The sequence below is a fragment of the Daucus carota genome, chromosome 5 (genome assembly GCF_001625215.2).
Source record: "Daucus carota subsp. sativus chromosome 5, DH1 v3.0, whole genome shotgun sequence".
Classification (NCBI taxonomy): domain Eukaryota; kingdom Viridiplantae; phylum Streptophyta; class Magnoliopsida; order Apiales; family Apiaceae; genus Daucus; species Daucus carota.
Window position 1 is genome coordinate 8,732,714 of NC_030385.2, and position 13,071 is coordinate 8,745,784.

Consider the following 13,071-nt stretch of genomic DNA (forward strand, 5'->3'; position numbering starts at 1 on the left):
CCGAACTTCTTAGGACAAACACAAGGATCTGTTTTCCTCTGTTCTCCTTTTCTCTCTTTGTTGGTAGCTCAGTCTCCCCTTTTCACTTCAAGTAACAAATTGCGAAAAAATAATTATGGAGGGAAAAAGTCGGTTAGGAAATTTTGTAGAGAAGGCAAAGCCTTATATTTGCATGATTTCGTTACAATTTGGATATGCTGGAATGAACATCATAACCAAAGTGTCTCTCAATAGAGGAATGAGTCACTATGTTCTTGTTGTTTATAGACATGCTATCGCCACTGTTGTTATAGCTCCATTTGCTCTTATTCTTGAGAGGTATATATACGCCTAGAAATTAGTCTATAAATTAATTGTAAAACGTCCTACTTAATTCGATTCCATGATTTGCAGGAACATTAGGCCAAAGATTACTCTTTCAATCTTTATGCAGATATTTGTGCTGGGACTACTTGGGTGAGTACTACTTCTCTGACATAGTCTCTGGAATATTAATAATTCTCTTCAGTGTATACTGTATATAGCATGCATGCATGTTATTTCAGTTGTTTAGTCCTGAAATGCTTTTACTGAGGATTTATTGTTTCTGTATAGGCCGGTGATTGACCAAAATTTCTACTATGCGGGACTGAAATTCACATCGCCAACTTTTTCTTGCGCGATGAGCAACATGCTGCCTGCAATGACCTTTGTCATGGCAGTTCTCTGCCGGTATGTATATGTAATATTTAAGCATTTCATCCATATACTACTAGACATGAATCTGTATACTTGTCAAATTAATACCGATGTTATAATTGATATTCGACAAAATGAATAGGATGGAGATATTAGATATGAAGAAAATCAGATGCCAAGCAAAAGTACTGGGAACAGCAGTGACGGTGGCAGGTGCGATGTTGATGACATTGTATAAAGGAGAGGTGGTGGAAATGTTTTGGTCCAGATACGTTCATCCGAAAACCTATGAAGCTACTACTACCACCACGGCTGATGCTGATAAAGACTGGGTGAAAGGTTCCATTCTTCTCATCATTGCCACCTTTGCCTGGGCTTCTTTTTTCATCCTTCAGGTATTTTACTAATAACTTTTTATGAAGGAAATGATGATAATCTTTTTTATAATGGTATTGTACTAATTGCTGATTATATATTAATTCTGAACGCGCATATTTAAAATGCAGAATGTTACAATGAGAAGATATGCAGCTCCCTATTCACTGACATGCCTGGTGGTCTTCATGGGTACTCTTCAATCCACTGTGGTAACTCTTGTCATGGAACACAAACCAAATGTTTGGGCTATTGGCTTTGACATGAACCTTCTTGCTGCTGCTTATGCTGTGAGTAGTTTCATCTCTATCTTTCACACACACACACACCATTCTTTTAAATATGAAGATTTTTTATTAAACTATTTCAATTCTATACTAACTACATAAATTTTAATATTTTCAGGGAATTGTAACATCAAGCATTGCATACTATGTTCAGGGACTGGTAATGCACAAAAGCGGGCCAGTTTTTGTAACCGCTTTCAGTCCATTGATGATGATCATAGTTGCTATCATGGGTTCTTTCATTCTTGCAGAAAAAATCTATCTCGGAGGGTAATACTTTTTATTTGCGCTTCATAGATTAAAAACAATCCATTTAAATCCCAGTTGAATACACCCCCCTTAGTAGTTATCAAAGAATTATTAAGGCAGGAAAGTCGATTCTATGTTTACAAATATTTCTTGTTCTCTTCCTTTCTGCAGAATCATCGGTGCCATACTAATTGTAATGGGACTATACTCCGTCTTATGGGGAAAGTACAAAGAGAGCAAGGAGGCAGAAGAGGAGGCGATAATTGAAGCTGTGAAAGATGTGAAAAACCAGATGAAAATGGGGGGTCATGAAGATCTGGAAGCAAATGATATCGAAATGCAAAAGAACAAAGAATTAGCCATGGCGCCCAAATTAGCCTTTAACGCATCAGTTCCAACGCCACCTATGCTTGCAGTGGAAACAAGGAAGCCCTGATCACAAAGGGAAAGAACAACAATCAGAGGATATTAAAGAATGGATGTAGTTATGTGAGAAAGGAAGAAATCAAATAACTATTCACATATGTTAGTTAGTAATGGAATATTGATCTTGCTAGGGAGTGGTGGAGGGGCTTTTTGGTACTCAAGGTCTTGGTATTTTTTGCCCCTTGCTACTTTTGCTATTCGGTAGGTACTAGAATCAATCTTGTACTCTGTTTTAAGGTAATGATAATAATATCGAAGGCAATATTTTCTCACTACGAAAGTGAAAGAGGGTAAAAGCCCTTTCATTTGTTTTATTCTACTTATTCTCTGTTTTTGACATAAACAAGAAGTTTGTGAATGTTGTAAGAAAATCTTGATCAAAATCTATATTAATATATTGAACTCTGTATACAACTTTGATATACATAGAGAAGGGGGAAGAGAGGAATTTGATGATACAAGTGAGATGATTGGAAAGGATGGCTGAGTAGCCAATCACTTTTCTAGCAATGCTCTCCCAAATACTAATAGACATCCTATGCTGCAGAGTATATAATATAGGAATAATGTACAATTTTACTTGATACTAAACACATTGCTGCTTTTCTTTTTGGTTTTTCAACTAGCCATCCCAATTGTAATGTTTTCTTAGAATTCGCAAGAACTTCCCAACCTTTGCTTTGACATTCCCAAGTTTTTTCTATGCTCAAAAGTTTCAGGCACAAGTTCCTCAAACTTCTCCAAGAAACTTTCCCACTCCTTCTTCTTCATTTCACCGAAGGATATCCCTTCGATATCATGGTTCTGGCTTTCAGCTGAGAAGCTCATACTCCTCAATATCCCTCCTGCATTTTGATCAATGTCGCGGCCATTATTGCGATCAGCATTGCCAGATAAAGAATAATTATGGACTTCGGCTCTTTTTCCTTGACACTCTTTATCTTGTATAGGGAGCATCAAGTTGTGGAATTTACTTATCAGCCTTTCAGATGCACGTCGTGGAATTCTTGGTGGCTTACCTATTCGGGTCGTGGTTTCCAACAGCTGAGGAATATAGCTAACTTGATTTGGATCATCATCACATTCACTGTCAACATCTTTTTTACCATTATCAAAGTCATCACTACCTTTAGCAGTACCTAAGCAAGCTTTTGCAGTTAGACAAAGATTCTCTAATACACTCATACTATCTTTACCTCCTCGTAGTTCACGAGTCATCATCTCACCTACTTCAGCAAGACAAAAACCAGCCGCAGTAGCACGCTTCATGAAAATGGTGCAGATCACAAGAACACGTAGAGAGGATTCTCTTATGGAAGGGATTCTTGTCCTTAAAATTTCTGCATCTTTTAAGGGATCAAGATTAGATATATACTCAATTTCAGACTCTGAAAATGGTATTGAAGCTTGTGGCCAGTGCAGCCATTCAAAATATGGATCATCTAGAGCCTCAGGTAAGCACAACCCATGATCGATGGGTATCAGCTCAGCTGCCCCAACAGCGTAGCCTTCTTGACCATGCTTGACAAGCAAGTTTCCTGAATGCCTGTCAAGATTTAGAATCCTGACATCAAGTATCCCAATTCGATGGACTGAAGATACTGAAAAGCCAGAAGGCCCCAAGTCCCCAGCATCTGAATCATGAGCAACAAAGCGCTGAAGCGAAGCAATCTTACAAGGTGGAGCTGCTACCGCGGACTCAGAATTATTAACATGGAACTTGACATGAGCTATCTTCACTAATGCTGTTGGAGGGACACCTGCAAAACCATCATGGTCAAGAAGATAAGCTGCTAATTCACGAATGCCAGTCTCACCAACCCTGATGGAGGGTTTCATTCCCGGTTGGCCTAGCATCCGACCAGCAAAGCCTTTTGGGTTGTTGAAGGCTAGAGGTTCTTCATCAATTGGCTTTACCACAGCAATGGTAACCCCATTTCTAGCATGCACAAAATAGGCACCCCCTAGACCACTTGAGACTGGCTCAATGTTAAAGCCAGATGCCATAGCTATGGCTACCTCGACCACAAGAGCCCTAACCTTTGGGGATCCATGGCCACCGACAATTTCTACCCTTGGATTTGCATCAGAATCTTCCTGTGCACGGGATAGGCATGGAGTTGATGAACTCCTGTGGAGATTATTGATTTCAAAGGCATGTTTATAGGAGTAAGAGAGGTTGCTTTGGGCAAAATCAAGCATAAGTTGATCGAAGTTTGAGTAAGATTGGAGTCTGCATTTTGGGGGTCGGACAAATGACTTGAGTTCATGATGTTGTTGATTAATAGCTACAGCCATCTTGTAAATTTTCATACAGGATTGAGAACGACAGCCTTTTAGCGCATGATAAGAGAGCAGGGTGGTGTTTTACTATGTTGTTTTCTCTAGGTAATGTTCTCAAAGGGTGAGTCTTTTGTGGGAGATTAGCCTTTACATATCTGCAAAATGAGATTCAGGTGTTTATTATTTGAGCAGTCATTATAGCATTAACATTTACATCCTCTGTCATGTGAAAAAATAAAAAACACATTCTTAGTTCTTACCGTTGGCAGACAAAAGATGAATTATGTCAACAGCCAGAGTGTTGCTGCTAATCTCCGACCACCTATTAGATAACCAATTTACCTTATAGTCACTAAATTGATTTAAATCTTATATTTGTATTAACTCTACAGAAATAAATTGGAGAAGTCCATACCATCTTATGATTCCCTCGCTCTTCCGCTTGAATGATTGCCCCAGTTGACTGCAATAGACATTATTATGTCAGATCCAAATTTGTGCATATAGATCATAGTATCATATTGGATACAACAATATATGGATGGAAATGATTATTACTATCTAACCGCTGGCAAGTTCTCATTCAATTCATTTTTTGCTTTCAGTAACGCGAAACATGTACTTTTTTATATTCATTTCTTCTTATAGATCAAACCAATTGAGTATTTGGAGATATGATAGTGTTAAGATTCCAGCTCTTGTGCCTTCCCATGATGATAAAAAGTGTCAAGGGTTGGAATACTGACCCTCTTATCGCTTGTCTTTCAAAAAAAGTTACCCCAATTTGCTTATTGTCTCTCAATGTTAAAAGCCTAAGAACAACATTATTTCAGTAATCTGCATGCAATAGGGACACAAAAAAGATTTCGATTTCACAGAAATTTAAATACTCACAGACCCGCTAAGGACGAACCCTCGACCTTTTTATATCAAGTGAAGTGTATCTATGGTACTAACCCGAATGAGATCACAACAACAAAGTTGTTCAACCCAACACAAAACAATCAAATGATCAAGAAGTCATCAAAATTCATAGAGAAAATTTTATATAAAAATTTATGAACGAGGGAGGTAAGAAATGGAGGGAAAAAAAGGAGGGTACCCTGAACACTGGTGAGGCATTCAGGAAGACGAACGGCAACGGGAGAGCGTGAGAGCGAACAAAAGCTTTTTCTTGTCACCGAAAAGATTTCTAAAGCCTCCCTCGTATAAAAACACAAGTCCCCCACTCCCCCCTTTCCTTTTTTAATCTTGTCTAAAAATATGTACAATACTCTCTTTTAATCCCTCCAACATTATTTGTTTCTTGTAATATTTCTCTCCTCCATGTCTTAGCTAAACTGGTTTCTATTTTTGGATTGTTTTCATGTGTCCAAATTTAGCTACTTTTTTACTAGTCTTGCTTTGATCCGCTAATTCTGGTCTCTTTTTGTGTTTTCACAGATTTACCCAATTTGGGTTGTCTCTTAGTGGGGAAGAGAATTTCAAGTTGCCGCATATATAGCATGTGATTCTGATGTTAAAATTTTAAAGTTTGTGGTATAATCTAAAGTATGGGCTGTTAAATTTTGAGTAATTGACACTTTGCATCCCTTAAGTTTAAACGTTTTTTTGATTTAGTCTCAAACAATTTGTTTTGACAATATGCATCCTAAAATTTAAAAAGCGCTTCGATTTGCACCCCTTTAGCTTTAACCATATTCTGTCAAATTGACTGTTAAATTACATTTCAGTAAAATTAAAAAATACAACCACTATATCATCGAACCCCTCTTCACGCCCCCCTAGATTACTATTTTACTATCATTGACCTTTTTTGGCACAAGCTTATTGTCTTTGTAACTACATATTCAACAAGCCATAGTCAATTAGAAGTCTATGCTTTAGTGGTAAAAATTTCATAGCTCGGAGCAAAATGGCAACATGATTACATTTGTTGGTTCCCTCAATTTTTCTCGAGAGAACTAGAACGAATCAGTGGTAATGCATTTTTTCAGTGGCCCGTCACAAGCCTGTAACTTTGACCTGAAAAAAACATCTCTACCAACTGATATTTTACATACTCAAATATTTACATGCACAACACACACATATCCACTTAGCTGTGAGGCACGCTCTTTTTGCATGGCTCCCACTTGCAAAGCTCGTCTGATCTCTGTCCATTTGGGCGGAATCATTAATACAAACTTGTTTCCAACATGAGAGAGACTCGTTTTATGGCTTTAAAATTAGAGCTCTCGTTTTATGCTGCTATAGATGTAATACAAGGACAGGAAAAAGCAGGATCCACCAATTATGAGAAGGAAGGGAACCTGCAAAAGATTGTCAAACATTTTGAAATATCAGGTAAATGGTGATGGGAGATCTTTCCATCCAGTTACTTATGAGACTAGTGAATTAAAACACTAAGAATACATAACATTGCCAAGAGAAATATCTATTAGCCATATACGTGACTTAATTTATGAGAAATTTGAGAATACTTACATGAAGATTGTGAAGGTGATATTGACGGTGGCCAGTCGGGAGATTTTGTATCGGAGCCACCCGTAGGTGGGGGATATCTGTGAGAGTATACAACATGTGGCAATGGGCTTGATGAAGGTATTAGGTGGGGGACACGCGCAGGTGGCTTCACTTGCTGCGGTGAAGGGGATATATGATGTGCAGAGGTCGGTGGCGCAGCAGGAGAAATTATATGACTATGCTTGTTTGCATTTCTGGGGGGCCTGTTTCTGTACCCATTCTGGCAGCCAGGAGGATCTGCCACGTGGCTCTTCTTATTTGCAGGTGAAGGAGCAGATGCAGGCGAACCTGTTGTACTTGTGGATCCACCTTCCACAGGTGAAAGTGCTGGAGATATATGTACATCATGGTCATGGCGACGGTGGTGGTGATGGTGACGGCGGCGGTGGCCGTGATGGTGATGCTGGTAAGGTTCAGGCACAGGAGCTGGGGAAGAATGGTCATAATGGTGATGTTGATGGTGGTGGTGGTCGGGAGGTTGAGGCGAAAGTGCGGGAGAGGGGGATGGTGAGCCATCACTGCCATGGAGGGAGTGTTGTAATATAGATGAAAGGCTTACTTGTTTAACCTTCCCAAAAACAGTGTTGTTTAGACCAAGATTTTTGGTAGGAGAACCTGTGATGGTCTGAGCCAGCTGCTTTAGCCTTCCAAGTGACGGAGTATTCCCAACTGCTAGGAGAACTAAAGACTGCACTGTAGTTGGGGACACCACTGTTGAACCTTTTTGATTTGTCAAGCTAATATACAAGTTCTGCATTTCCAAAAAGAGCAAAGCTTTCAGAGGCTATTTGTACAATATAGAAGTCACATGCATGTCACTATTATGAACTACTACGAGTTGATAGTAACTTTGAGAAAGAACAATTAATTGAGTATAACGATTGACGATAATTACAAATGTTATTGCCATAGTAAAACATTTCAGTCAAGAAAATGCACAACCCACAAGTAAATGTCATAAATATGTTAATTGAATCCTTCGTGTGTAATGTTTTACTATTAAGATAACCAATTCTTTTTACATGCACCCTGTGCGACTAAAACAGAAATGCTAGCTGTAACACTAAATTTGAATAGAGATTGTGAAATTAGCTCACAACCATACAGACTATTAATATCACATATTATCCCTGGAACAGAATAGTACTAAAGTGGACTCGAGTATTCAACTAATTAGACAAAAGCCAAACGTGTCTATGGAAGATAACTAATATATTAAAATCTTATTTGGAGTTGAAACAAACCTCAAGAATCTCAATAGAATTTAAACCTAAAATAGAGATCAATCAGAATATTATTTTATTTTAACAAACAGAATACGAAAACCGAAAGATAATTACTGACTACTAAAGAACTTTAATTAGGATTGAATGCTTTACTCACTCCATTTCAAGAACATATGATCATCAATGTTTGTAGCATAAAGAGTCGTCTACTTAAAAATAGACACAGTATCCTGAAAGAAAAATAGAATGTTGTACCTCATATGGGGCAAGATGCAGTCCTGACTTCAGCTGGCTGGTAAGTTCGCTGAAGTTATCTTGTATTTGATCAATAGAAAAATTCAACGTGAAGTTAAAAAGTATCTGCACTGTTTGCAGAAGAAATGCACGCTGGGGCGGAATAACAGTGATGCCTCCAACAAATTTCAGCACGTCAAAAGAAGATGGGTCCCCAAACAAAGATGTAGTTAAGCGGAGGGATGACTGGTTAATTACTAGAGATGCAAAGGAGGCCTTTATCAAACTTTTAGCCGCTGTATTAAGCTTAGCGCCTTTAACATCAGGATCAACGGCAAAGATGACCTTTGTTACATTTGATCCAGCATAAGGTTTTAAAGATATAACTTCCACCTGTTAGAATTTAAATATTATGTATGAATATGGAAAACTATGAATAGGTAAGATCAGAGAGAAAGAGAAAATACTTTAGTGGCAGGTACGCCTATTTCGTCAAAAATGTCATCTTGAAGCTGCATGATGTTGTCTTCAAGCACAGAAACCGGTTTTCCAACATTAAAAGCTGCTACTATATAATGATCTGGATAAAAAACTGTCTCAATTGCTTGAATATCAAGGAAACAAAGTTATAAATGCATAGATAGGAATAAAAAGAAAAAAAAAGGGTGATAACAAGTTTTAATGCAGAGAAAGAATTGCTTCTTGTAACTGACTCCTCTGTGGCTTTGGCAAAGAGCTAGATGTAAGCCCTTTATACTTTCAATTTTTTCTCATATAACATACTTTTAGAGCAAGTCCAATGCTAAAGTTAAAATGGCTATAGCCATTAATGTAATTTGAGACCAAAAAGTAGCTTTTGGTCTTAAAATACAACTAGTGCTCCAATGCATAGTTCTAAAATAGGACCAACTACATTCAAATCTTACTAATTTTTCACCAAACTCCTTTAACTTTAGTTGGTTGGATGATGTGTCAGGTATGGCAATAGCCATCTTTAGTCCTAACTATAGGACCAACTATCCATTTATGCATTCATAGGACTGACTATGGCTATGCAATTGAGTGGTAATTTGCAAACTTAGTTCTATATTTAGTTACACAACTAATTATAGCTATGCATTGGACTTGCTCTTAGCAACCAAAAATATATTCTTCCTACTACATACTAAGAGTTTCCTTACACTAATAAGTAAATCTTTAATAATACAGTATTAAACAACACCAACATATTTCAGCTAATATAGCTGGAGTGCTAGACCAATTGTGACAATCAGGAATTATTTAAAAGAAAATATTAACAGTCACCATAAAATCTTTTTTCTAACTGAATTTTTTAACAATAGTGTCAACTTACAAACCAAAAAAAAATATCATAGACAGCTTATAATTAAGAAAAACCACCAAAAGGAGGCAACACGCATGAAGAAAGAAGAGTAGGAAGACCTAAAAACATTCACTGAGACACAACCACTAGAAATATTTACGGAAACTCATTGTATACATGTCACAGTGTCCCCCAAAATAAAAGCCAATGTTGTGTTTGGGTGGGGAGGATGGAATGGAATGAGTAAAAATAAAAAATATGTATGAGAGGTAGGAGGGAAGTTTGATTAAAAAAATGAGTAAAATGCAAAATTGTTATGATGAGATTTGAGAAGAAATCAGCTATAGGAAAAAATGGAGCATTCCTTCCTAAATTAGGGGTGTGACTTCTAGTATAGGTTACAAGGAATGAAATTTAGAACAATTATCCATAATATAGTTCAAATTTCATTCCATTCCTTCCTCATTCATTCACTCCAACCAAATACAACAAAAGGAAAATGAAAGTGGATGGCCAATCAGTTTGTTCTACTGATCTTTAAACATTTTAATATGGCTGTTTAAATGTTGTGATGTAGGAAGCAGGGATACTTGAGCTACCTAATGTATTTATGAGTCTGATAATCGGACACTTGTATCCTACTATCAGATATTCGGATATTTTTACAATCCTAATTTTAACATTTCTTGTCACATATCGCCATCCAAATTAATATCAAGAAACTACTTTAATATAAAGAAAAGATGTGCTGCAGAATAGCAAGTAAAAAGTATCGATATTATATTCTTTTTCGCACATGAGTTTGAGATGTTTAAGTTCTTTAGTTGTAGAAGGTCATGGGTTCGACCCTGTATACAAGTACCCAGGATTTCAATACTCTTCTCATCCCCGTTGTTTTTGCTATATAATTTTCTCATTAAGTTGTGCACCGATCATGTTTATACTCTGGTTCTAGTTAGCTAAGTCCATGAATAATTCCCATCCAACATTGAAAGAATGTCCCAAACCAATAAACTGAATTTTATGAAGCTGCAACGATCCTTGCCATCATATGTATATACATCCATCTGCAGTCTTGAAGGGACAATGCTCTGATATCTAGTTGTACCAAAACGCTATGAGCCAAGCCATAGGCACTATGTAACAAGGTTAATGTGCATTATATCTAAATCACATTCTCGAAGTTGTAATTAAAATATCAGTTCCAATACTTCAACTAATTTTTTGACCGTAACTGTAATTGCTTGATCTCCAGCTGTTATGTTTCAATGCAGTTGATGGATTACATAATACTTTAAGGTTCTACAACTTCACATTGTATAATTTCACAGAAGGGGTATTTCAACCTAGACTCCCGGACAAACAAACATATACTAATTTTGTTTCTAATTTTATAATAAACAGGATAAACATCAAACAAATTTAATAAAGCCTAGTAAGTTTCTAAAACTAAACAATAATTTACTAATTAGTACACCCAACTCAACAACAAATCAACCACCTTTACCAAAAAAAAACCATCCAAACCACTGAAACTCCTAGATTTAATTTACTCACAGTAATACATCCAGATCTGTATGAATCGAAAAATGCAAACACCCACTAACACCAAACCCAAGCAGAAAAAGAAAGAACACCCACCTCGAAAGAGTGAAGCAAGATCTAGATCCCCTCGATCTCCATGACTAAAGAATGGTGGTAACCAAAAAACAGCAGACAACAAAACTGCAACACCAAGTAGCAAAACAAACACACATCTGAACCCAAAAAGCCCTTTAATCCTACAACAATTCTCTGCATTTTGTGCAGAAACACTTGTGGGTATAGGCTGTTCTTCCCCAACCTTTCCCATTTGCAATGTGCCTTGCTTCCTTCACAATCCATTCTTGATGTGGGTACCTAATTTCACTGCCATGGCTTCTCGGGTATTAATGTGTAGACACACAAGTCAGAAGATAAATATAAATATATACAAGAGAGAGGGGAAATATAGAAATGGTGGATAGGAAATGTGGTTATAAGTATATATTTAGGGGTTTGGACTTTGGAAGTAACTGGGAAGAGTTGAGAAAAAGCTCTGCAAATCACAGATTTTAGTAACGAGATAAATATGTAAGTGTTCGCTAATGTATAAATAGTAGGACTCACATGGGTCTTTGTCAATTTGTGGTCTGTGATGATTTTAATATAGAAATTGAATAGTGCAAGAGTCAATTAACTTGTATCTAAATATTGCAATATGTCTTCCTATTTCCAAACCATTATCACAATAGATTCATAGGCCTGACTTTCATCCATCTCATTTCTTTCCCCATTTTGTTTATATATATAATATAATTTCATAATTTATTTTTAAATATTTTATATAAAACTTAAATCATTAGACTTTTATTTAAAATAAAAAAATGTCAAATAATTTATAAAATTATACTTTATAGAAGTTTTCAAATACATTTTGTGCTCAAAAATGTATAATTTAACTTATGCTCCGGTGTTAAAGAACTGCAACCGCAAACAAAAATAAGACAATGAACTAGTGAGGCATTGTTAAAATATAACAATTAACATGCATGCAAGAATGAAAAATATTAAGCACAATACATATAACCTCAAAATAATTTTAATTAGTCCAAATTTTGTTAAAATATAAGCTTCCTTTTCTTGAAACTGTTATTTAACAATTCAAACTGAGTTTAAATTGTATATGGGGTTTGAATATAGTCTAATCACTTTTAACAACTTATCAAATTTATACAGTACACAAACATAAGAACAATAGATATTTTTTTAAAAAAATTAAGAATTAGAGGCTTTCAAAATTTCTAGTGGACAATTTTGTCCCCCTGAAGATTTTTCTGTATAATAATCTCCCAAATAATAGTATATCTGGCTGCTTATAAAAATTGAAGAGCAACCTTTACAAAATCTCTTACTAGTCTATTTTCAGTTGCTCTTCAGTCCTTGACTTCATTGACACATAGAAATGAAAAATTACAATGTGTATTTATACTAAGGCAGACTAGTTATTTCTATTCTAGTCTTCAGTAGCATACTCCTACTCCATTTTTTGCATCCATAATTTGGGAAATACTTGTCCTTTGTGACAACAGACATGGCAGCTTATTTCCCTGTTGTTTTGCTTGAAATGGTAAGTTTCGAGGTATTCAATATTTGACTAAACCTTTTTATAGCTTAGCTTCCAAAACTGTTATAGCATCTTTCTAATCATCCCATGTGACTACTGTCCTTTTCATTGTCTTGTTGTTGTCAACTGATAACTACAGAATTAGCAATTGATAGGATTCGAGCATTTGAAGAGTAGATTGCTCAACTAAGGAAAGAGATGCTGAGACATGAAGAAATGCAAGAATAACCATAGCCTTAAGAACGAAAACCACCGTTTGTAAACTTTGAGACACCTCGCGTAAGGACTAAGATTCCTCAAAACTCGAGTATGAATAAA

General features: G+C 36.3%; 3 protein-coding genes across 5 annotated transcripts; 1 reads left to right on the forward strand and 2 right to left on the reverse strand.

The window, feature by feature from the left end:
* Positions 1–2,295, forward strand: LOC108221009 (WAT1-related protein At5g07050). Its single transcript, XM_017394912.2, has 7 exons — positions 1–318; positions 394–456; positions 595–711; positions 821–1,073; positions 1,185–1,343; positions 1,459–1,610; positions 1,761–2,295. Exons 1-7 carry the CDS (start codon positions 116–118, stop codon positions 2,023–2,025), a joined length of 1,212 nt encoding a protein of 403 aa, XP_017250401.1. The 5' UTR covers positions 1–115; the 3' UTR covers positions 2,026–2,295.
* An 81-nt stretch (positions 2,296–2,376) lies between these two features.
* LOC108223697 (phosphatidylinositol 4-kinase gamma 8-like) lies at positions 2,377–5,626 on the reverse strand. Of its 2 annotated transcripts, XM_064093441.1 has the most exons (5): positions 5,193–5,595; positions 5,045–5,110; positions 4,714–4,761; positions 4,559–4,620; positions 2,378–4,453 (listed from the first exon to the last, which is right to left on the reverse strand). In XM_064093441.1, exon 5 carries the CDS (start codon positions 4,326–4,328, stop codon positions 2,664–2,666), a length of 1,665 nt encoding a protein of 554 aa, XP_063949511.1. In that variant the 5' UTR covers positions 4,329–4,453; positions 4,559–4,620; positions 4,714–4,761; positions 5,045–5,110; positions 5,193–5,595; the 3' UTR covers positions 2,378–2,663. The 2 variants fall into 2 exon arrangements, with proteins under 2 accessions (XP_017253566.1, XP_063949511.1); XM_017398077.2 differs by lacking the exon at positions 5,045–5,110 and having other exon boundaries at positions 2,377–4,453; positions 5,401–5,626.
* A 554-nt stretch (positions 5,627–6,180) lies between these two features.
* LOC108223698 (actin-binding protein wsp1) lies at positions 6,181–11,714 on the reverse strand. 2 transcript variants are annotated; one of them, XM_017398079.2, is made up of 5 exons: positions 11,250–11,714; positions 8,752–8,864; positions 8,306–8,677; positions 6,786–7,575; positions 6,181–6,610 (listed from the first exon to the last, which is right to left on the reverse strand). In XM_017398079.2, exons 1-5 carry the CDS (start codon positions 11,458–11,460, stop codon positions 6,549–6,551), a joined length of 1,548 nt encoding a protein of 515 aa, XP_017253568.1. In that variant the 5' UTR covers positions 11,461–11,714; the 3' UTR covers positions 6,181–6,548. The 2 variants fall into 2 exon arrangements, with proteins under 2 accessions (XP_017253568.1, XP_017253567.1); XM_017398078.2 differs by having other exon boundaries at positions 6,404–6,610; positions 8,752–8,876; positions 11,250–11,610.
* Between the last annotated feature and the right edge of the window lie 1,357 nt (positions 11,715–13,071).